Source organism: Anomaloglossus baeobatrachus, chromosome 7 (genome assembly GCF_048569485.1).
Source record: "Anomaloglossus baeobatrachus isolate aAnoBae1 chromosome 7, aAnoBae1.hap1, whole genome shotgun sequence".
Lineage (NCBI taxonomy): Eukaryota > Metazoa > Chordata > Amphibia > Anura > Aromobatidae > Anomaloglossus > Anomaloglossus baeobatrachus.
The window spans coordinates 99,330,908-99,355,441 of record NC_134359.1 but is presented as its reverse complement, the minus strand read 5'-3'; the positions used below and the strand labels follow the sequence as shown (position 1 = coordinate 99,355,441).

The window sequence follows — 24,534 nt, the reverse complement described above, 5'->3', positions numbered from 1 at the left end:
CGGCTTTAATTCTACTACCGCCATGCAATGGGTTAGAGGTTTTGGGTTATTGAGGTGCAGAAGATGCCATCAGATGGGTTTGAGGTTTTGGGTTTTTGAGGTGATAAGATGCCATGAGATGGGTTAGACGTTTTGAGTTGTTGAGGTGCAGAAAATGCCATGAGATGGGTTAGAGGTTTTGAGTTGTTGAGGTGCAGAAGATGCCATCAGATGGGTTTGAGGATTTCAGGTACAGAAGATGTCATGAGATGGGTTAGAGGTTTTGGGTTGTTGAGGTGCAGAAAATGCCCTGAGATGGACTAGATGTTTTGGGTTGTTGAGGTGCAGCACATGCCATCATTTAGGTTTGAGGTTTTGGGTTGTTGAGGTGCAGAAGCTGCCATAAGATGGATTAGAGGTTTTGAGTTGCAGAAGATGCAGAAGATTATAGATGTAATGCTGTTTTCATTTGGCTTTGAGATCTTCTACCTTTTAAAAGTAGTACTGTTGAGGATGAGACTACAATGGGTCTCGTAAGGTCTGACTGCCGTGTCCAAATTATAATGTCATGAGTGCATACGAGACTAAAATAACGGACTACGAGTTAGTTATAACTATCTCCATGACAGACGCCAACTGAACTTTATTTTTCTCGGACAAGGCTTTTATAGTAAGGGTGTATACAAAAGTATAGTCCAATCAAGTATCGCAGGTCGGGGCTCAAGACGTATAGGAATTTGCATAGTCTCTGCTGGATTGGTCAGTCTAAACTTTATGAATTCTCCTTTGTTCATCATCTTGGGTGTAGACAGGATGTGGCAGCCATCTTTAGGTTACATATGCTTATATATATTGTATTAAGGAAAAAACACTGAATATGCAATGTATGTATATATACATACATAATATTTTTTTTTATATATATATAAAAAACAAAGGCATTCATAAATATGGGTGATAGTTTACATCTACTAAACTATATACCTGAGTCTATAAAATGGCTGAATTAAGTATTTTTTGGTTACTCAATTCTTATCCTCAACAGTACGGCAAATAGGTTTACCTCGGGAGACCACCATTGGACACTAAAACATTTATTAGTCAAGCAAAATACCTGAAAAATGGTATGTAGATTAGCTTATATCCAAAAAGGAAACTGCTGGCTCTCTGTGGCTTTGAATGGAAGTAGCTGTCTTCTAAGTCAGTGTCCGAACAACCTTTTAAAAGCCGTTACATGACGTAGGATATTTAGTCCAACCAGTTTTCTCCAAAAGGAAAATAACAAAACAACCATGTGCAGGCAGCTGTTTCATCCCATCATCAGTGCAAAGAAACGTACCGATTGAATTGATGAGAGTCCTTTGATGGAGCTCTAGTTGAACTGTTCCACATTGTTGAGGCTACATGCAGGAATAGGAAGGATTGATGAACCAAGCAATGCTTGCAGAAAAACAATATGCATGTTAACTCTCCTCAAAGAGATGAAGGGGCAAGAACCCTCAAAACAGCTGTCTGCAAATGGATGTCTATTTTTATTTTGGCTAAACTTTCACAATTATGGAAAAGATTGTTAAAGGGAACTGGTAGAGATAATTTTATTAGTCAAACTAATGACATGTCTGTATAGGTAGTAAAACAACAATAAACATATTTCATTGCTGAGAAATCAAGCTTTGAAACATTAGCATGCCCATGTTGTACCACCAGACTCTTCTGCATGGGGCTTCAAAGCTTTATTTCTCAGGACTGTCATATTGGATTACTACTAAACAGATAACACTTTTATTGTTGTTTAACGTCGTAGGCAATATTGTTCACACTCTTCATATATTTTATTACCAGGTGAGAGCTGACATTTCACTTCTGCTTTTTGGGGGATTTAGTGCAATTACCGCATAGGGCAGAGCACTGACAACAGTAGCTCTTAGGCCTAAGACACACATCGAGAAAAACGGTGCGAGTGGAGTGCAAAAAAATAACCGCATTCCACTCGGACCAATATTAAGGGTGCTTTACACGCTTTACGCTAGCGAGCGTACCTGCCCCCGTCTGTTGTGCATAACGGGCAAATCGCTGCCCGTGGCGCACAACATTGCTTACACCCGTCACAAGGACTTACCTTCCCTGCGATTTCGCTGTGGCCGGCAAACCGCCTCCTTTCTAAGGGGGCGGTTCGTGCGGCGTCACAGTGACGTCACACGGCAGCCGTTCAATAGAAGCGGAGGGGCGGAGATGAGCGTAACGAACATCCCGCCCACCTTCTTCCTTCCTCATTGCGGGCGGCCGCAGGTACGAGGTTGTTCCTCATTCCTGCGGTGTCACACATAGAGATGTGTGCTGCCGCAGGAACGACAAACAACCTCACTACTGACCAGACAACGATTTTTGGTAAATAAACGACGTATCACAAACCAACGATTTTTTGCCTCTTTTACGATCGTTTAAGGTCGCTCATAGCTGTTACACATTGTGATGTCGCTAATGACGCCGGATGTGCGTCACAAACACCGTGACCCCGACGATGTATCGTTAGCGATGTTGCAGCATATAAATGGCCCTTTAGCCTGTGTGTCAGCGCACATGAGCGATTATTTTCTCAGCCCTAATCAAATCGAGAAAACAATCGCAGCATGCTGCGATTGTAATGCGATCGTTGTTTTTCTCACACCCAGGGCCGGATTATAGGCGGGGCAGGCGGGGCTTCAGCCCCGGGGCCCCCACCAAAAGAGCTTCCAAGGGGGCCCCCACCACCATGGCCATACTTGCCACCCGTCAGCAATTTTTTTTTTCTTTTCTTCACACCCGCTCCCCCTCCGTAAAGACAGTCTAAATCAGCTGTGTTTTCGGGGGGGGGCACCTACATTTATTTGTATCTGCAAGCTGCGGGCACAGGACGCTGATTGACCTCGGAAGTACCATCGCCTGTACTTCCGGGGTCAGAGGTGTGCCTGCTCCCTGCTCCCTGCTCTGCTGCGGCGTCCAATGCTGCGGACGTCACAGCAGGACGCCGCCGCGGAGAAGACCCACGCGCGCGGCCGGCCGCGGAGGAGAAGACCCACGCGCGTGGCCGGCTGGCCGGCCGCGGAGGAGAGGACCCACGCGCGTGGCCGGCTGACCGGCCACGGAGGAGAGGACCCACGCGCGCGGCCGGCCGGCCGGCCGCGGAGGAGAGGACCCACGCGCGTGGCTGGCCGGCCGGCCGCGGAGGAGAGGACCCACGCGCGCGGCCGGCCGGCCGCGGAGGAGAGGACCCACGCGCGCGGCCGGCCGGCCGCGGAGGAGAGGACCCACGCGCGCGGCCGGCCGGCCGTGGAGGAGAAGACCCACGCGCGCGGCCGGCCGCGGAGAAGACCCACGCCGCGGCCAGGAGAGGAGACTAACCGGAGCAGGAGAATGGCCGCGGCACCGGAACAGCAGCAGGAGGATGGCGGCCTATACCGGAGCAGCAGGAGGATGGCATCAGAGCAGGTAGGGACAGAGCTGAAGAAAGATGTGTGGTGTGATGCAGAGCTGTGTGGTGTGATGCAGAGCTGTGTGGTGTGATGCAGAGCTGTGTGGTGTGATGCAGAGCTGTGTGGTGTGATGCAGAGCTGTGTGGTGTGATGCAGAGCTGTGTGTGTGATGCAGAGCTGTGTGTGTGATGCAGAGCTGTGTGGTGTGATGCAGAGCTGTGTGGTGTGATGCAGAGCTGTGTGGTGTGATGCAGAGCTGTGTGTGTGATGCAGAGCTGTGTGTGTGATGCAGAGCTGTGTGGTGTGATGCAGAGCTGTGTGGTGTGATGCAGAGCTGTGTGTGTGATGCAGAGCTGTGTGTGTGATGCAGAGCTGTGTGTGTGAAGCAGAGCTGTGTGTGTGAAGCAGAGCTGTGTGTGTGTGAAAGAGAGCTGTGTGTGTGTGAAGCAGAGCTGTGTGTGAAGCAGAGCTGAAGAAATGTGTGGTGTGAAGCAGAGCTGTGTGTGTGTCTGTGTGTGAAGCAGAGCTGTGTGTGAGTGTGTGTGAAAGAGAGCTGTGTGTGTGTGAAGCAGAGCTGTGTGTGAAGCAGAGCTGAAGAAATATGTGTGGTGTGAAGCAGAGCTGTGTGTGTGTGTGTCTGTGTGTGAAGCAGAGCTGTGTGTGAGTGTGTGTGGAAGAGAGCTGTGTGTGTGTGAAGCAGAGCTGTGTGTGTGTGTGAAGCAGAGCTGAAGAAATGTGTGGTGTGAAGCAGAGCTGTGTGTGTGTGTGTGTGAGAGAAGCAGAGCTGAAGAAAGATGTGGGGTGTGAAGCAGAGCTGTGTGTGTGTGTGTGTGTGTGTGTGTGTGTGTGTGTAGCAGAGCTGTGTGTGTGTGTGTGTGTGTGTGTGTGTGAGAGAAGCAGAGCTGAAGAAAGATGTGTGGTGTGAAGCAGAGCTGTGTGTGTGAAGCAGAGCTGAAGAAAGATGTGTGGTGTGAAGCAGAGCTGTGTGTGAAGCAGAGCTGAAGAAAGATGTGTGGTGTGAAGCAGAGCTGTGTGTGTGTGAAGCAGAGCTGTGTGTGTGTGTGAAGCATAGCTGAAGAAAGATGTGTGGTGTGAAGCAGAGCTGTGTGTGTGAAGCAGAGCTGTGTGTGTGAAGCAGAGCTGTGTGTGTGAAGCAGAGCTGTGTGTGTGTATATATGAATCAGAGCAGTCTATGCGGCACCCCAGAACTATATGGGTCCCCCAGAGCGCTAAGCCACCCATCCCAGTAATGTGTACGCCACCAGAGCGGTTTGCCACTCCAGTAACGTCTATGCCCCCCCCAGTAATGTCTATGCCCCCTGCCCCTCCTGTAATGTATTTATTGTAGGCCCCAGCCCCTGCTGTGATGTATATACATCAGTGCTGTGTCAGTGTGCATGGTGTGTAGTCATGTCTGTTATTGATGGCCATCATGCAACACAGCCATATGTCCTGGAGGAGCTGAAAACAAGCGGGAGAGGTGAGTGAGGCTGCTTGTGACTTCTCCATATTAACACCTGTAATGCGTCTGTGTCTGCATGTATGTCAGTGTATATGACTGTGCATATATTTGTCTGTTTAAATGTATTTTTGTGAATTTGTCTTCAAATATGTATATGTACGTATGCCTGTATGTGTATGTGTGTGTCTGTGTGTGGATGGGGCCCACTGAGACTCAACCGGGGACCACAAAAACCTGGAGCCGTCCCTGGCTGCCTTAACATTGGGATCAATTAAAAATATGTGGCCGATTTACACGATATCGCTAGCGTGCGTACCCGCCCCCATCTGTTGCGCGACACGGGCAAATCGCTGCCCGTGCCACACAACATCGCCCAGACCCGTCACACATACTTACCTGTCCGGCGACGTCGCTGTGACCGGCGAACCGCCTCCTTTCTAAGGGGGCGGTCCATGCGGCGTCACACCGACGTCACTGAAGCGTCACTTAACCGCCGCCCAATAGCAGCGGAGGGGTGGAGATGAGCGGGACGTAACATCCCGCCCACCTCCTTCCTTCTGCATAGCAGCCGGGAGGCAGGTAAGGGGAGCTTCCTCGTTCCTGCAGTGTCACACGCAGCGATGTGTGCTGCCACAGGAACGAGGAACAACTTCGTTACTACTGCAGCAACGATATTAGAGAATGGACCCCCATGTCGCCGATTAGCGATTTTGCACGTTTTTGCAACGATGCAAAATCGCTTATCGGTGTCACACGCAACGGCATCGCTAATGCGGCCGAATGTGCGTCACAAATTCCGTGACCCCAACGACTCCGCATTAGCGATGTCGCAGCGTGTAAAGCCCCCTTTACTCTACTTTCTTTGTATAAGTGACGGCTGTGAGTGATCCTGACTGTATCTGTATTGTACTGTGTATAAGTGACGGCTGTGAGTGATCCTGGACTGTATCTGTATTGTACTGTGTATAAGTGACGGCTGTGAGTGATCCTGGACTGTATCTGTATTGTACTGTGTGTATAAGTGACGGCTGTGAGTGATCCTGGACTGTATCTGTATTGTACTGTGTGTATAAGTGACGGCTGTGAGTGATCCTGGACTGTATCTGTATTGTACTGTGTGTATAAGTGACGGCTGTGAGTGATCCTGGACTGTATCTGTATTGTAGTCCTGTAAATCTGAATGTGGCAGATCAGGGTAAGATACATGTTCATTGGATTTATATCTAAATGCTACAGTTCGTGCTCTACTGTTATGGCTAAAAATGTTAACGTTTATGGGGCCCCCACAAGATTTTCTGCCCAGGGGCCCCCACCAACCTTAATCCGGCCCTGCTCACACCCATTCAAGTCAATGGGGCAAGAGAAGAATCGCACTGCATTCGCAGTAAACCGGTGTACCGTGAGTGCAGTGCGAGAATGGCAAAAGCCGGCAACGGAGGAGAGAGGGAGATAAATCCCTCCCTCCCCTCCTCAGCGCCAGCCAGCCCCCCGCAGCTGAGGTCCGCTCGCACTAACGGACCTCAGTTGCAGGGACACTCGCATGACACTCAGCTCTTCTGTACTGCCAGCGTGAGCCGAGTGTCATGCGAGGGGATCGCAGTAATCCCCGTGTGGCCCTAACCTTAATCTGAGTATAGAATTGTGCACTCGAGGGAGGAAGACAGTAGTGCCAAGTGATTCCTTCTTGCCTTTGATACACTACTAGTTTGCTTAGTAAAAATCATTCTGACCGGCTCCCTTTAAATGTGAAGTCCAGTGAAGAGAAACCAAGATGGTAGAAGGTCTGCAAACCATGTCATATGAAGAACAGGTAAAAGAACTAGGGATGTTTAGTTTGAAAAAGAAAAGGCTGAGAGGAGACTTAAGAGCAGTCTACAAATATCTGAAAGGTAGTCACAGTGCGGAGGGAACTACCCTATTCTCATTAGCACAAGGAAGTGCAAGAAGCAATGGGATGAAACTAAAAGGAAGGAGATTCAGATAAGACATTAGGAAAAACTTTCTGACAGTGAGGGCAGTCAGAGAGTGGAACAGGCGACCACGGGAGGTAGTGAGCTCTCCATCAATGGAAATCTTCAAGCGGAAACTGGATAAACATATAGCCGGGATGATTTAGGAAAGTCTGCACTCGCAGGGGGTTGGACTCGATGGCCCTTGAGCTCCCTTCCAACTCTACCATTCTATGATTCTATGCTTTCCCTGGAGGGAAGATCATTTGTGTACTTTTTACATGGCATCCACCAGGTAAAAATTATTATTACTTTATACAGTTTCTAAACAATCAGGTATAGGCTTTTAGCTCAAAATTTGGTTTGCAAATATGTCTACAATCCTGTAGTGAAAGCTCCTTTCAAAATGACCCATGAAGTATGAAGTCGGTAAAGCATCTGTATTATATCGGAGATAATGCCTGGTTATTTTTAGCAGAACAGTGGCACAAGTGCAGGAGTAGTTAGGAAACTGACTCAAGGGAATCTCCCTGGCGATCTGGAGGAGAAACTAAAAGCTATAATCATGATGGATAGTGGTATAATTAAGCTGTAATGTCAGTGGGATTGAATGCAGGACCTGCATAATGGCTTCTCACTGTAAGATAAATGCGGGCCTAAATCTAACGTGTTTATGGAAAATAAGCGGTGTCTAGAGATCATCAAAATGCTTTATTTTCTCAGCTAAAAAAAAAAAAAATCACAAGTCCTCCAAGAATGACTTCTACCATTGCTATTGTTTGCTCTGTTGCTAAGTGACTAAACTTTTATCAAATATTTATCGGGTGCTGCCCACAGCTCGGTGGGAGGTTTCGGCATTTAATTAGAGGTCTACATTTCCAATGGAAAATTGAGATTTTTAGCTCCGCAGAAGACGTCTTTACTGGGTAGTAAAATGCATATTTAGACCCTAATGAGAGACGTAAAGAAAAAGCAGAAAACAGATTCAAGTCTTTTAAGCACTACAGGGGCAGGGGGCTATTTGCCTTGCATGTGAAGTAGGATACAGCTGTGTGAGCAGCGTGCGGCTTATTCATATTCAACCCATGGAAGTACCTTGCTTCATTCATGTAACTTCAAACACTGCCGTCGAGCATCAATTTTACATGAAATGTCGGATACTGAACCTTTATGTACTAGTTGTCCTTGTCTGCACCAGGAATCTTGATGTCTTCAGCTTATGATACCAGAATAAACCTGGTGCCATTTTCAGATATCACATATGTATAAGTATATACATATAAGGTATAAATATAAGTAAAATATAAAATATATATACCCAATGGTATAAGTATTGGTATAAATACCCCTATAATATACCTAATAATATAAGTAACGGCATTGGTATAAATATCACTTATATATATGATATAAGTATCGGTAACAGTATAAATCTCACTAACGTAGACCTGATTATATAAGTATCGCTATAAATATCACATATCTATATATATATATATATACTTAATGGCATAAGTATCGGTATAATCAGTATCGGTATAAATATCACATATATATACTTAATGGTATAAGTACTGTTGTAAATTGGTATCGGTATAAATATCACATGCATAGACCCGATGGTATAAGTATCAGTATAAATATTACGTGTATATATATATATATATATATATATATATATATATATATATACACTGAAAGGTATAAGTATCAGTATTGGTATAAATATCAGATACATAGACCTGACGTTATAAGTATTGGTATAAATCGGTATAGATATCACATACAGTATGTATACCTAATGGTATAAGTATTGATATAAATCGGTATCACATACATAGACCTTGTGGTCTTTTCACTTTTTTCCCAAAGATGATTATTTAGAACTGTTTTACTTACTATATTGTGAAGACTCGTTGCTTGGCAGATTGGCCCTCAAAAGGAAGTTGTTAAAGCTGTTCAGGAAAGATGGCAGACTGTGAGGACCTTCATTGTTGTACCACACCTGGACACCGAGAGACACAGTCATGAATGGTAGAAAAGAGATGCAGAAATGAGAGGGATGAACAGTACAAAATCTAATATCAAAGTTTAACCACAAACATAATGCAATGCAGGAGCCTCTTGGGATTGTTCAGCAATTGCCTAGTTTAAAGGGAACCTGTCACCGGATGTTTATAATACTTATCTAATGGTCGGTACGGAGAAGACTGGTCGGATAGGTGTCTCCGTTCTCCAGGTCCTGCGCCTCCTCTTTCGGATATCTTTGTCCTGCTTCTGAAGCTAGTATGTATGACGCGTTCTACGTCATCTACACTAGCCGACAGTGAGGCCCTGGGCAGGCGGACTTTGATCTGCCCTGCTCCGGACAGATCAAAGTGCGCCTGTGCAGGACCTCAATGTCGGCTAGTGTAGATGACGTAGAACGCGTCATCCACGCTAGCTTCAGAAGGAGGACATAGATGGCCAAAAGAGGAGGCGCGGGACCCGGAGAACGGAGACACCTATCCGACCAGTCTGCTCCGCAGCAACCATTAGGTAAGTATTATGACCATCCGGTGACAGGTTCCCTTTAAAACAAATACAAAGGAATCAAAGAAGATATTCTACTGAACCTTTGAAATTTAAACTGAGTAGCTCGTCCCATTGTCACACTCAGGTCTGCTGGGCTCCAACACATCATGACTCTGCAGTGAGGTGAGCAGACTGTTTGTCAGTGCATGTCTCACACTGAGCCTGTTCTAAGCTATTTTGGGGGGGCATGTTTTTTCTTTTCCCAGTTTATTGCACCCTGCTTATGATTGGTGGGCGGCACGGTGGTTTGCCATGGGCGGCACGGTGGCTCAGTGGTTAGCACTGCAGTCTTGCAGCGCTGGGGTCCTGGGTTCAAATCCCACCAAGGGCACCATCTGCAAGGAGTTTGTATGTTCTCCCCGTGTTTGCGTGGGTTTCCTCCGGGTACTCCGGTTTCCTCCCACATTCCAAAGACATACAGATAGGGACTCTAGATTGTGAGCCCCAATGGGGACAGTGTTGCCAATGTATGTAAAGTGCTATGGAATTAATAGCGCTATATAAATGAATAAAATTATTATAAATGAATAAAATTATTATTAATTATTATTATTATTGGTTAGTGCCAGAAAGAGGAAGACGTACATGCCACCAGTGCAATCTCTCTGGTAATGACCACTTGGACTTAAACAAAATTAACTGTTTAGGTGCCAAATACTTTGATCACTAATATCTCTTCAAAAAAAAGGCAAAATAAAAAAAAAATTGTATCAGCTCTGCAGCGCCTATTACACTGTATGTCCTCTTCTGCAAGAAAAATTGGTGAAAGGTCTTCTTCAATAAAGTCATCCAGGCCTTTCTTGAATTTTAGTAGTGAATCCAACCATTACAACATCATGTGGCAGAAAGTTTCATAGTCTCACTGCTCTTAAGGCCGCTTTACACACTACGATTTATCTGACGATATGTCGTCGGGGTCACGGTTTTCGTGACGCACTTCCGTCATCATTAGCGACGTCTTGCGTGTGACACCTATGTGCGACTCCGAACGATCGCAAATAGGGTGAAAATCTTTGATCGGTGATGCGTCGTTCAGTTTCAAAATATTGTTCGTCGTTTGGAACACAGCAGACATATTTGTACGTTTGACACCCTGCAAACGACGAACAACATCCACACGACCGCCTAGGTCAAACAATATATCGCTGAACAATGTAGCGTCATTTGTGAGATGTGTACGTGTGACCGCTACAAAACGACCTATGAGCGATCTCGGCAAATCGTAACAACGATCTGGGCGTGTCACATCGCTAACGAGATCACTAGCGATATTGTGTGTAAAGCAGCCTTTACAGTAAATAATCTGCGTCTTTTATTGTGATTAAATCTTCTTTCCTCTTGTCATAGAGGATGCCACATTGTCCCTGTCACATGCCTAAGGCTGGGTTCACACATAGCGACAGCGACTACAACGTCACTGTTACGTCACCATTTTCTGTGACGCAACAGCGACCTTGTATGTCGCTGTTATGATCGGTGCTTAGCTGTCAAACACAGCGTCGCAGCAGCGATCATAACGTCGCTACATGTGCAGAGAGCAGGGAGCCGCGCACACTGCTTAGCGCTGGCTCCCTGCTCTCCTAGCTACAGTACACATCGGGTTAATTACCCGATGTGTACTGCAGCTACATGTGCAGAGAGCAGGGAGCTGGCGCTGGTAGCGTGAGAGCGGCGGAGGCTGGTAACGAAGGTAAATATCGGGTAACCACCTTGGTTACCCGATGTTTACACTGGTTACAGCTTACCGCAGCTGCCAGATGCCGGCTCCTGCTCCCTGCTCGCTTCATTTCGTCGCTCTCTCGCTGTCACACACAGCGATCTGTGCGTCACAGCGGGAGAATATAACAATAAAAAAACGAACCAGGGCTGTGTGTAACGAGCAGCGATCTCACAGCAGGGGCCAGATCGCTGCTCAGTGTCACACACAGCGAGATTGCTAATGAGGTCATTGCTGCGTCACAAAAACTGTGACTCAGCAGCGATTTCAGCAGCGATCTCGCTGTGTGTGAAGCACCCCTAAGTGTAAAATGACCATTGGAAAGATCTCTGTACTGTGCCATCATAAATTTGTACATTGTAATCAGATCGCCTTTGAATAAGCCTGTCTTGGTATTGTAGTCCACCCATTTATTTAAGGATAATAATACGATTGTCTCATATATCATTGTAGAGTGAGATCCTCTGATAAAACAAAAGACAAAGTGGAGATTCACTACATAAGCAGTAGCTCTCGCATTGGCAAATTTGGAAATCTGAATGGCCACCATGTAATATTGCATTTTCAAGGCGTGGTAGGGCAGTTAATCAGGGGACAGCAACTTCTAACAGGCAAAATATAAATGTTAATAAAAACATATTTTGCTAATAATAATTTAATCAATGTAATATAGTCTGACAACTGTTCTCTGCTTTTATTTACTAAAGCAAACACTATGAAAATTAGATATGATCATTGGGAATTTACAACTGATTTTACCCAACATATTTCCTTTTGAACCGAAGGGGGTTGTTTTAGAGATGAAATGAATGAACTTCTGTAGAAACTAAATAAAAACATCAAAGCCGAAAGATATTTCCCAGTAAGACCTTGAAAGACTCCACATGATGAAAAAGCGGATATTTTGAAGACCACTTGAGGTGAAAACAATTTTATTACTAAATATAGCACACAAGTAAATGAAGTTTTCACAGGATTTACGTGCATGGTTTTAGCTTACACGTTTTACATTACCTTATTCAAAGTTAGATTTTCAGACACTGGTTGAATGGTACTGATCTGAGATGTAGGAATGCCGAAACTCCATCCTCCATACCTGCACAAAACAAGGGATATCGGTCATCAGATCCTACACAGTCAGATGGCGGTATCCCTCTGCAGTAGCCCTCTTTCTCTTGGTCGGGGACTAAGGGCCCGGTCCGTGGGTATATTTTCACCAGCATATCTGTAACTTACACTTTCTTATATTTAAAATACATTAGTGACAATTAAACAGTAACTATACATTTTTTTATTGTAATTATGTATTGATCAGCCTTGGCAAAGTTATGAATCTTTGTTATATACTCCATTATCTTATTTTTATTCCTTCTCTCAAATACGAGGCTGAAAGTGCTGTTAACTCTGGTTCATGCTCTTTTAGGGTATGTGTGTGACGCCCTGGAAAAACCAGGTAGTCACAGATGACTGTACCCCCCACCAAGGGTGCAGTAATCGCTTCCTCCTTGGGATTACACACACACACACACACCCACATGGTGCATATGAGCAGCCACCCCTCCTCCCCAGTCAGGAGCTGAAAAAAGCAGCAGGGGAGGAGTTCAGCCAGTCGGAGGAGAGCAGCAGAGCAGTCAGGAGTGTGTCTCCTGGACTGCAGAGAAAGAAGCAGAGCAGTCAGGGGTTGGAGCCCCTGGCCTGTGGGAACAGGTCAGGCACTAGGAGGGGACCCAAAGTGGACCGGGGCAGGGTAGTGGCCCGCCGGCATCGGAACCCGGAATAGTGCAGGGAAGTGGACTTCCCCTGTTCCACCAGAGGAGCTAAGCAGACTACAAGGTGCAGTGCAGAAAAAGAGGGCTCCTGCTCATTGCACCATGTGTGGGACCAGCACACCCCTCCAAAAGGCTCACGGTCACCGGCAAGTTGGTTTACAGAGGACTCTGTGTTTTATGACCACACACATCAGCCTAGCTTCATCCAACACCAAGACAGCCGAACTGTGGGTTTCCTGCTCCCTGCAATCCCTGCCACCACTACAACTCCCAATTGGGCCCCAGGACTACACCTCCCCTACCCGTAGAGGGGATTCCACCTTGCTGCCCCACACCACCAGTCCCGGGCACGGTCCCCAAGGGCAGCAGCGGTGCCACCATCTCAACACCGCAACCCACGGGTGGCGTCACCGACAATCTCCCTTACCTAATCCCCTTTTTGCTGTGGAGCCTGGGATCACAGACCGGGTCATGTCACTGTGACACCTACAGAAGTGACCCCTTGGCTCAGATCTGAGTACCCCCTATCCCCGGGCAACACATGTGCACCTGGGGTTTTTTGAGGCATTCAAAAAAGTTTTCTAGTAGAAACTGCTTCAGGAAATAATCATTTTTTTGGAGAGTTTTTTTGTTTGTTTCCTGAAGCTTAAAGGGAAGGTGTCGTAAGAAAAAAAAAAAATTCAGTAACTGATAAAAATGTAAAGTATTAATGTTTTAATGTTTTGTTTAAATATTATTATTTGTTTTTAATTGAGCAAAATATATAAAAAAATGTTTAAAAGTTTGATATTTTCCACTCACGCACTAGGGAGAGAAGCTGCTGAAATCCTACTGCAGAGCTACTGTAGAAATAGCTCACATTACAACTGCAGTAAAAGTGGGCAGAATCTGCCCTCCTGTGTGTGATGTCACCTCCCCCTCCTGTTCTGGGTGTTTCCAAAAGGATAAGGGAAGATGAAGTTTAGGATCACAGTGCAGAGCCATTTTGTTGGTGCCCGCAAAGTGATCCTAATGTCTAAAGTGTCACCGAAGACAGCTGCATAGTGCTCCCCACATAGCGCTCTGCACATCCCGTACCAGAAATGCTCTGCCGCCTGCCCGCAATGCTCTGCCACATGCACGCTCACATTTCGTGCTCCTCCATATACCGCGCTCCGCTGTATTCCGTGCGCTGCTGTATACCGTGCTCTGCTGCATTCCGTGCTCCTCCGTATATCGCGCTCCACTGTATTTCGTGCTTCGCTGTATTCTGCGCTTTGCTTTATACTGTGCTCTGCTGTATTCCGTATGCTGCTGTATTCTGCACCCTGCTGTATTCTGTGCTCCTCCGTATATCGCACTCCACTGTATTCTGCGCTTTGCTGTATACTGTGCTCTGCTTTATTCCATGTGCCACGCCAAGGTATAAAGGCTTTAAAAGGTTATTCCCGGCTCATGCATATGCAGTTATGCAGTGCACAGCTGACCCGCAAACAGCAGAGCGCCAGAGGCAGCCGCGCGGGACAAAAGCACTGCCCGAAGACTTCAGCACCACGGACAGCAGGAGAGCAGTGTCCGGAGGCAGCCTCACAGAAGGAGGTGAGTATAAGATCAGCGGTGACTTCAGTCAGCTGATGTGCAGTGACCGCTGGAGTCCTCCACCTGGAGTTCTCCACCTGTCACTGCAAAGCACATCAGTGAAGTCACCGCTGATCCCGGCGGCTCACTTCACTTGCGTCCTGACCCTCACAGTGAGCAGTCATGGTCTATGGCGCTGACTGTGAGTGCCAGGTGTAGCAGAGCTGGAAGCGTCTTGGGATATCTTGTGGATTACATCGGACCTGGAGGGCTGTTATTAGGGGTTAATAAAGTGGTGAAAGAGGGTGTTTTTTTGTCTTTTATTTCAAATAAAGGATTTGTTTGTGCTTATTTACTTTCACTTACAGTTTAGTGATGAGGGGGTGTCATATAGACGCCTGCCATCACTAAACTAGGACTTAGTAGCAGCTATGGGCTGCTGCCATTAACTCCTTCATTACCCCAATTTCCACCGCATCACGGCAACGGGAAGAGTCGGGAAAAGTCCGAGACTGTCACATCTAATGGATGCGGCAATTACGGGCGGCTGCTGGCTGATATTTTTAGGCTGGGGGGCTCCCCATAACGTGGGGCTCCCCAGCCTGTGAATACCAGCCCCCAGCTGTGAGGCTTTATCCTAACTGGTTATCAAATTTGGGGGGGATCGCAAGCCGTTTTTATAAAATTATTTATTTATTTATTTTACTGTACGCTATAGACCCGCCCACCGGCGGCTGTGATTGGTTGCACTCAGACAGCTGTCACTCAGCGTGGGGGTGTGTCTGCCTGTAACCAATCACAGCCACCGGTGAGCAGGGAAGGGGTGAATACCAGATGGAATAATGAGCCGGCTCTGGAAGATGAAAGAGCCACCGTGGGAGCAGTGTGACAGCCGCCCGGTCATCGGTGAGTATGAAGCGCTTGCTCCTACCCCTTTGGGCCAGATTCTGTTCCCCATAAACTTTATATGGGGAGCAGCATCTGGCCAGATACCGGGGATCAATCCTCCGCCGACCCAGAATCAGCGGGTGTTTGATCTGCGAGCCCTCGAAACCGCAGGGACCTGCGGAAAAGAAGTGACATGCAATTGTTTTCATTGCGGGTATCTCGCAACAAAACATGCAGCTGTCAAAATCCGCATAGTGCGCACAGCATTTTTTTTCCCATAGGTTTTGCTGGTGATTCACTGCAGAGATGTTATGAACATTTCATGCAGCGAAACATACAGCAAAACCGCAGGAAATCCGCGGCAAAAAACGGCAAGTGCACGCAAGGCCTTAAGGAGTTTTTAAAGTGTTTGGTAGTTGTTTTTTTTCTTAAGCATCTTTTGCAGCCTTCTGATTGGACAGTGATTCAATTTCAGCAGATTTAAAGAAGTGACATGCACTTATTTTTTTCACTTTGCCCTTTTTTTTTAAACCTGAAGCAAAAGAAATGCTCACAACACTGAACAGATGAACAGTAAAGTGATTTTTATATAGAAATGAGTAGAAAGAGTCTTTGAATCAGTTTGTAAAGAATTTTCCAGCATTTTTTAGGCAAACCCACTCCATCTAGAAAAACATCCGCTTTTGCTGTAGCAATAATCTGTATTCAAACCCTATTTACGAATACTCTCCCTGTAAGAGCTTTTCTGCTCTCCTCTCCACAAACTCCGTTCAGCTTGAATTCTTGCTAGAGCAGCAGTTCAAGGTAGCTTTTAAAAGAGCACTAACTAGGCAGTTAAAACAGTGCTCTCAGCATGATGTTTGAGAATGAAGTGTGTTTTTGAAATTTAAACTTTGCAAAGGCTGATCAACAGTTAAATAATAAAAAATAGTGTAGTTACTCATTATTTGAGGGCTATTAACTCTTATTAGGAATCTGTAACATGTCTTGTAGTCTGTGCTAGGGAAAAGGTTAATGGTAAAATATCTGCTTTTCTAGGCCACTGTACTGGATGGTAAATCATTATGCAGAAATCTGTTTTTGACCTGTGACTGAGCATGTGTGACGTGTAGCATTCAGCTCATTAGTGGACATGCATATTTGCTATACACTATGAACACTAGGTTGGCCCCATACTCTATAAAAGAATGTCAATCTATTCACTGGAATTTTTTTTTCCAGTCTGTAAATATTATTCATTTTTTCTTAATTTATACAGTAGATGTTATAGGCAATAATGTATTTGTGTTCTATGGCAGCACAGTGGTAAAATCCTTTATGGGCTACGACAGTGATAGAGGCTATGATGGCATCACTGGTGGTCTGCACACTACTCATACACACAGTGCGTCATCAATTATTAAAAAAAAAATTGTCCCATAAAGAGCCCATCTTTTTAATGAGTTCACCAAAATAAAAAAAGCATACTTACCCTCTAAGCCGATGCTGATTCTCCACTTCGAGCACTGTGTTACCGGCAATCTTATTATTTTGTATGTCATCTACGTTCTGCAGCCTTTCAGTGACCACTGATGCGCTGAATCTTTGAATCTGCCGAACTGATAACCCCTTTTCTGACATCACTTAAAGGGGTTGCCCATTACAGATTGACAGAAGTGTGATAGAATTCTCCTTACCAAGTTAATTGTCTAATCTGAGACTAGAGGGTGGTCTGTAACCTAGGCAACGAGTTGTACACTAGGATTAAAATCCCTCAGTTCTTGAGAATATAGAGGGTTTTTAATAAAGAGTACATTGTACAGAATGGTGTTTAACAGGGACAAATTAAATGTCCTACATCTGGGTAAAAGAAATGTAAAAAGTATATGTACTATGGGAGGAATAGAATTAGGTGATAGCACCGGGGAAAAGGACTTGGGCATAATAGTAGATCCCAGATTCAACATGAGCTGCAGCTAAAAAAGCCAACAAAATTCTGGGATGTATCAAGACAAGCATTGCATCAAGATCAAGAGAGGTCATTATTCCCCTATACTCTGCTCTGGTCAGACCCCACCTGGAATACTGAATACAGTTCTGGGCACCTCAATTCAAGAACAACATCAATATATTGGAGCAAGTCCAGAGAAGAGCAACCAAAATGGTAGAAAGTCTGCAAACCATGTCCAATGAAGAACGACTAAAAGAACTAGAGATGTTCAGTTTGAAAAAGAAAAGGCTGAGAGGAGACTTAATAGCGGTCTACAAATATATGAAAAGTGGTCACAGTGCAGAGGAAACTACCCTATTCTCATTAGCACAAGGAAATACAAGAAGCAATGGGATGAAACTTAAAGGAAGGAGATTCAGATTAGACAGTAGGTAACACTCTCTGACAGTGAGGGCAGTCAGGGAGTGGAATAGGCGACCACGGGAGGTGGGGAGCTCTCCATCAAAGGAAATCTTCAAGAGGAAGCTGGATAAACACATAGCTGGGATGATTTAGGAAAACCTGCACTCGCAGGGGGTTGGACCAGATGGCTCTTGAGGTCCCTTCCAACTCTACTATTCTATGACTTTATGATTGTAAAGTTATGTGGGTTTTTTTTTACAAGCGCTTTATCATTTTAACCATGTAAGAATTTGAGACAATCCCTTTAACAAGATCGTCCATGCAAATCTATTTGTGGCGATGATGATTCTGATAACACAGTGCTCTCCGGAAAGAAATCAGGACGTGAATACACTCAACACTGAGGGCACACCTGCTGTTATCACATATGTTGTCTGAAGAAGGTCTCCAAGGAGACATAAAAAATTAGGTTAAAGATGTCAGCACAGACATTATACCAATTGTTTTCCGTCACTGCTAACGTGAAGCAAATGTTATTTTTTGCTTTCACGTTAGCAGTGACGCTCCGAATTCATAAGTACATAACCACCTATGGAGCATCACTATGCTCGTCTGGATAATACACAGGCCTGTATAACAATTGATCCAACAATTTACATTACAAAAAAGTGTAAACCGATGCTTATCATCTCCGTTCCTATAGTGCCATAGATTGCACTATTATGGTTCATTTCTAACACACTTAGGAATGAATTTGAAAAGCTGAATATCTTCAATTCATTAGGATAAAGCCAGAAAATAACCAGGCCTAACAATGAATGGTAATGTTCAAAAGTTAGAAGGAAGATGCTAAGTTAGAGGGAAGAAACTTACCGTTGCTGGATAAATTGCAAGGCTGTGGAGATGAGATAGCCATCCATATTTTTCCCAGAGAGATTGTACATCATCTGTTTAGAGTAGGTCATCCGATGGGGAGGAGCGACACCAGCTGCGTTACAGGCCTGAATATTACAACACAATGTGCTCAAAACATGATATAAATATATATTTCATATATAACTTCTGAACAGCACAATCAATACAGGTCTATTAAAAACCTGGCATTTCCTTGGTTTTAGTCAAATTTGTCATTTAAAAGGATGTATCACTTGGCAGAAATATATAAATTATTTAACCGGGTGTTAATGTGGCGGTCCTCCTGAACCTGGTGTTGTTTTTCTTTTGTTCCTGCGCCTCTCCATTCCTGAGATATGGCCTCCTCTTCCATCTATGTAAATCTAGTCTTTTAAGCAAAGTGGGCGTGGTCCACGTCTCATCTCTGAGGGCGTCGCCTTGAGGACCACGCCCACCTGGCTAAAAAAGACTAGATTTATACATAGGGAGAAGGAGGCCATATCTCAGGAATGGAGAGACGCAGAAACAAATAAAATATAACGCCAGATTCAATAGAAAAGTGACTATTACAGAAAGGCAAAAAAATGACATCTTTATGGCAAATGAAAGATCCTTTTTAACACCTTTATGCAGCCTGCCTTATATGTCAGGATAAGTGTGTACAGAGCGGCTCAGGAGCTGTCAGGGAAATGTCAGCTGTAATACACAGCCAGCATCTGCCTTTAACGTAAGAAAAAGTGTTTTCAGCTCACCTAGTATAAAGTTGTCCCAGGACTTCAGCAGGAATGCACGCGGTCTACTAACAGGCCAGTCCAGAGGTAGAGTTAGAAGAAATGAGTAGAAGGGAAGGACACAGCACTGATGCACAGAAAAATAAAATCCAAGGCTTTATTTGGTCATCTTAAAAACATTATTAGGGTAAAGGCTCCATAATATGCACCTAAGCATGAAATTTGACGCGTTTCGGACTATAAGATAAAAACAAAGTCCTTAATCATAAGTAAACATTAAATTTTTACTTATGATTAAGAACTGTTTTTATTTTATAGTCCGAAACGCGTCAAGTTTCATGCTTAGGCGCATATTATGGAGCCTTTAACCTAATAATGTTTTTAAGATGACCAAATAAGGCCTTGGATTTTATTTTTATGTGCATCAGTGCTGGGTCCTTCCCTTCTACTCATTGCATCTGCCTTTAACGCCAGCGATCGTCTTTAGCTGCTATTTAATTACCACTGTCAATCTCTAACAGCAGCATTTAAATAGCATGACTGCCAGTGTGCACGCTCTTTGGGCTTCCCTCCCTTCCACAATGAACCATCACTGCCATCTTTGTACTCCTCAAACTTAGTACTCTGTAGAACGTCAAAGGGGACCCCGATTTATACTATAGATTACTGTGGTATTGCCTTCTATAGCAATAATCACAAGGTAAGGTCTCTAAGAAGAATAAAAAATAAAGTAAAAAATGAAAAACAGAAAGTTTTAAAAAAATATAAAACAAATAAAACATTTTAAAGTTTAACGTTCTTCCCTTCCGTCTTCCCAGTGTTTAAAATAAAGAATTAATAATAGACATGGTTGGTATTGCTATGTCCATCAAGTTATAAAATTATTTAGGACATATGTTGAACGCCAAAAAGGAAAACCTATGCCAGATTTGTTTCGTGTCATTCCAAATTACAACTTGTCTCACAAAAAAAGCAAACCATCATTAGGCTACATCAATGGAAAAATAAAAAAAGTTATGACTATTGGAAGAAGGTGTGGAAAAAACCAAGGTGCAAAAATAAAAAAAATCTGCCAATCCTGAAGGGCTTAATTTTGGATTTTCTTGACTTTACATCATGATACAATTTTTGACAGATTATAATGTTACAAATGCAGCTGAGCATCAGGACACCGCATTGATCCATACTGAGGGTTTGGAGCAGTATTTCAACATGTTGGATCTAGATGCTCTGGCTCTAACTTCCTGGCAACCTTCATGTACATCTTAAGTTTGTATCACGCTTTCTCTGTCGGAGATTTTTTTTTTAACGCATGAGTAGCAGAGGACTCTGTACTATGCTTGCTGTCAAAAATAATGGAACCCCAATGGAAATCAGATTGACCCCATTGCAATTCAATAGCACAGATTTGTACTGATAGATTGTAGCTTCCATGGCTTTGGTTTTAAAGGAATCCCTGGTGCTATTGTGAACAAAGTCTTACATGGATTACAAGCATACTAAACTAGTTATACAGCATCTGTTCCGGATTACATTTTTGACCTATTCAAAACTGCTGAGACAGATACAAAAGAGACCTGCAGCCACCACTAATGAGCCCTTATAAACAGCATTCTAGAATACTGTATATAAGAGCCCAGGCCGATCTTTAGAATGTAAAAATCACTTTTATTATACTCAGCTAGGGGGCGGTCCAGTCCGATGAGTGTCGCTGCTCTCCGATCCGGCGTCTCCTTTGACCGTCCTCCTTCAACCAAGCCCAGTGTGGATGATGTGTGCTACGTTGCCAACATTGTGGTCCTGCGCAGGCGCAGTTTGATCTGCCCTACTCAGGGCAGATCAAAGTACTGTAATGCACAGGCGCGAGGAAGCCGCCCACACATGTGCAATACAATACTTTGATGTGCCCTGTGCAGGGGAGATCAAATTGCAGCAGCGCAGAACCTCAATGTCGGCTAGTGTGGATGACATAGGACACATCATCCATACTTGGCTGCGTTGAAGAAGGACTGCAATCGCAACAGAGAGGAGGCGCCAGACCAGAGAGCAGCGACACCCATCAGACCGGACCGCCCCCTAGGTGAATATAACAAAAGTGATTTTTACATTATACAGAGCGGCCTGGGGTCTTATACACAGTATTCTGGAATGCTGTATATAAGAGCTCACAGTTGGTGGCCGCAGCATACAGAGGCCAAATCAAGTGACAGGTTCCCTTTAAAACTTTATTTCTATATGTCCTCAGAATTAGCTAGAAAAAGTTTTAATCCCCATTGTACAAAAACTGCAAGTGACTTGGAGGAGTAAACTTCATGTGAACTGCCCCTAGTTCTGAAATGAACACGCCCTAATCCCTCCCCTTTGCTCAGCAGAGCACTAAAACTGTCACTCAGATCAGAGAGGGAGTGGTTAGGGAGCATTCAGTGCACAGTGTCCGTAACATTGCACAAAAAAGTGATGGCCATCAGTGCACTTGCAATCATGGCGCAAGGATGAGTTTAACTTCTCATATTACTTGATACTAAAACATACATCAAGGTGTTTAATCATCCTTCCAGGTTTTTTGTAGGACAAAACTACTGACAGACATACTTAAACTACAGTAACAACATATTAGGGTGAAGGCGCATAATTTCCAGTAATGATATGCACTGTTAGTGCTGTAATTTTCTGTCACGGGTAATAATAGCTCTTTGTTAAATATAAAATAAGCAAACAGAAAAAATGTTTGCTCTCTGAATGTTGCTAATTGTCTTATTTACAGAGTACATCATAAAAGGAACAGTAATTAGGGATTGTGCTTGGTAGTCTTAACAGGGAAATAGTGAAGGCTATTGATCCAAATTCCTATTTATCCATAATTTAGCATTCATTTGTATTTGTGATGGTCATATTGTACTAATAACATCATTTCATTCGAAATTTCACCTTCACAATCCCTTTCTCCTTTTTTTTATAGGAAAAATAAAATAAAAATGAACAAAGTCCTGTTTTTAGCACATTATTTTATGAGTGGCTTGAACACCACAGTTTCCTGTAAATGCCCTGTTAAAATAGTGTATCATGTGAGGATAAATATATCATTTCTGCCTGCACAAATAGGAACTAGGATGTTACTGAAAAAAAAAATTAAATTCACTGCAAGCTGCTCGATTCTGTTCAGTCTCAAGCATTCAGGCTCAGTCTTCATCCCCTCTCTCTCCTCTCATAAACACGTTACTAAGTTTTAAGTTTGATATTGTCTGATTTAAGCTTTGATTTGAGCTTGCAAGAAGAGAGAAAGGGAATCTGAGCTGACAGGGAGCCAGCTGTCAGGATTGAGACTGATTGCTTGAGACTGAATCAAGCAGCTTGCAGTGTACTATAATACTTGCAAGCTGCAGAATCGTAATTGTAAAATATTTTCAATTAAATTGCAGAAATGTTTTATAACATACTAGAAGGTGGCCCGATTCTACACATCGGGTATTCTAGAATTTACGTATTGTGTAGTTCATGTATGATTTTTGTTATATATATATATACATATATATAGATGTTGTTGTGTGTAGTTACCAAGTGTTTGTGTAGGGCGCTGTACATGTTCTGGGTGTTGTCTGGGTGTGGCGGGGGTGAGAGCGGTGTTGTATGTGTGTTGCGTGTGTTGCGTTGTTTGTGGAGCGCTGTGTGTCTGTAGCGTTGTGTGTGTGTGTGTTGTGCGGTTTGTGTGGGTGTGGTGTGTTTTGAGGGGAGGTATGTTTTGTGCAATGTGTGTGTTGTGCGGTATGTGCGTATATTTATGTATGCTGCGGTGTTTCTGTGTTGGGTGTTGTGTGTGTGCGGCGTTGTCTGTGTGTGTGTGGTTGTCTGTGTATGGCGGTGTTTGTGGTTCCCAGTGTGTGTGTGGTGTGTTGTGTGTGCGTGTTGGGGGGAGGTGCGCACCCCCCATCGTGCTCCATCCCCCATGCTGCCCACCCCCCATCGTGCTCCATCCCCTATGCTGCGCATTCCCCATCGTGCTCCATCCCCGATGCTGCGCACCCCCCATCGTGTTCCATCCCCCATGCTGCGCACTCCCCATCGTGCTCCATCCCCCATGCTGCGCACTCTCCATCGTGCTACATCCCCCATGCTGCGCACCCCCCATCATGCTACATCCCCCATGCTGCGCACCCCATCGTGCTCCATCCCCGATGCTGCGCACCCCCCATCGTGCTCCATCCCCCATGCTGCGCACTCCCCATCGTGCTCCATCCTCCATGCTGCGCACTCCCCATCATGCTACATCCCCCATGCTGCGCACCCCCCATCGTGCTACATCCCCCATGCTGCGCACCCCATCGTGCTCCATCCCCCATGCTATAATAGTTCTCCTATTATACTCAGAGAGGAATATAATAGGAGGACTATAATAGGAGGAGTAGTCCTGGGGGGAGAGGAGTATAATGCCGGCTCCCTGCACATGTGTACCGGGAGCCGGTGTACGCTGGTAACTATGATACACATCGGGTAACTAAGGGACCTTAGTTACCCGATGTGTATAATGGTTAGCAGCGTTCACCGGCTCCGTCAAGATCCCAGCATCGCAAGGTTATGTCTGGCGCTGCTGGGATCGTGACTAGAGATGAGCGAACCGGTCCCGGTTCGGCTCGAGGTCGGCTCGACGAACGGGGGTCCCGTTCGAGTTCGGTTCGTCGAATGTTCGACGAACCGAACTCGAACGTATAGGCTATAATGGGAGGCAATCACAAACACATAAAAATGCATTATAAATGTACACAAACAGTTAATAAACATTGCCATAACACTTACCGGTCCTCGCGATCCCTTCTGCACTCTGTCTCCTGCCGCTATTCCATCCGATGATCGCTGAATCCTCCCGGTGACCTGCACTGCCAGCAGAGAAGCAGGACCTATCGTGACGTAAAAATAGCCATGTGACCAGTCACGTGGCTATTATCTCATTGGCTACAGACTGGTCACATGACTATGACACGTCATGTAGGACCTGCGAGTGCATCTCTCCGGTACACGGTGCACATATGTGTATCGCCGTGTACCGGCGACATGCTCTAGCACACGGTCGACTCCCCGTTCCGTTAGGGACCGGCTGACACAGGCGGTCATTAACGGAGATCACCGTTGCCATAGCAACGCAGTTAGCGGTGACATCACCGCTAACCGCGGCTCCGAGAGCACCGTTGCTATGGTAACGCGTCTGTCAGCGATACCGCTGTTACCGCTGACAGCC

The 24,534-nt window shown here is 44.9% G+C and overlaps 1 protein-coding gene across 1 annotated transcript in view; it reads right to left on the bottom strand.

Annotated features, from left to right (window-relative positions):
- Window positions 1-24,534, bottom strand: part of ABCA12 (ATP binding cassette subfamily A member 12) — a 158,325-nt gene that overhangs the window by 63,968 nt on the left and 69,823 nt on the right. The window contains exons 18-20 of the mRNA XM_075319698.1: window positions 18,553-18,680; window positions 12,148-12,229; window positions 8,742-8,847 (exon numbers count right to left, since the gene is read on the bottom strand). Coding sequence (XP_075175813.1) covers window positions 8,742-8,847; window positions 12,148-12,229; window positions 18,553-18,680 — 316 coding nt within the window. The remainder of the gene's footprint in view (window positions 1-8,741; window positions 8,848-12,147; window positions 12,230-18,552; window positions 18,681-24,534) is intronic.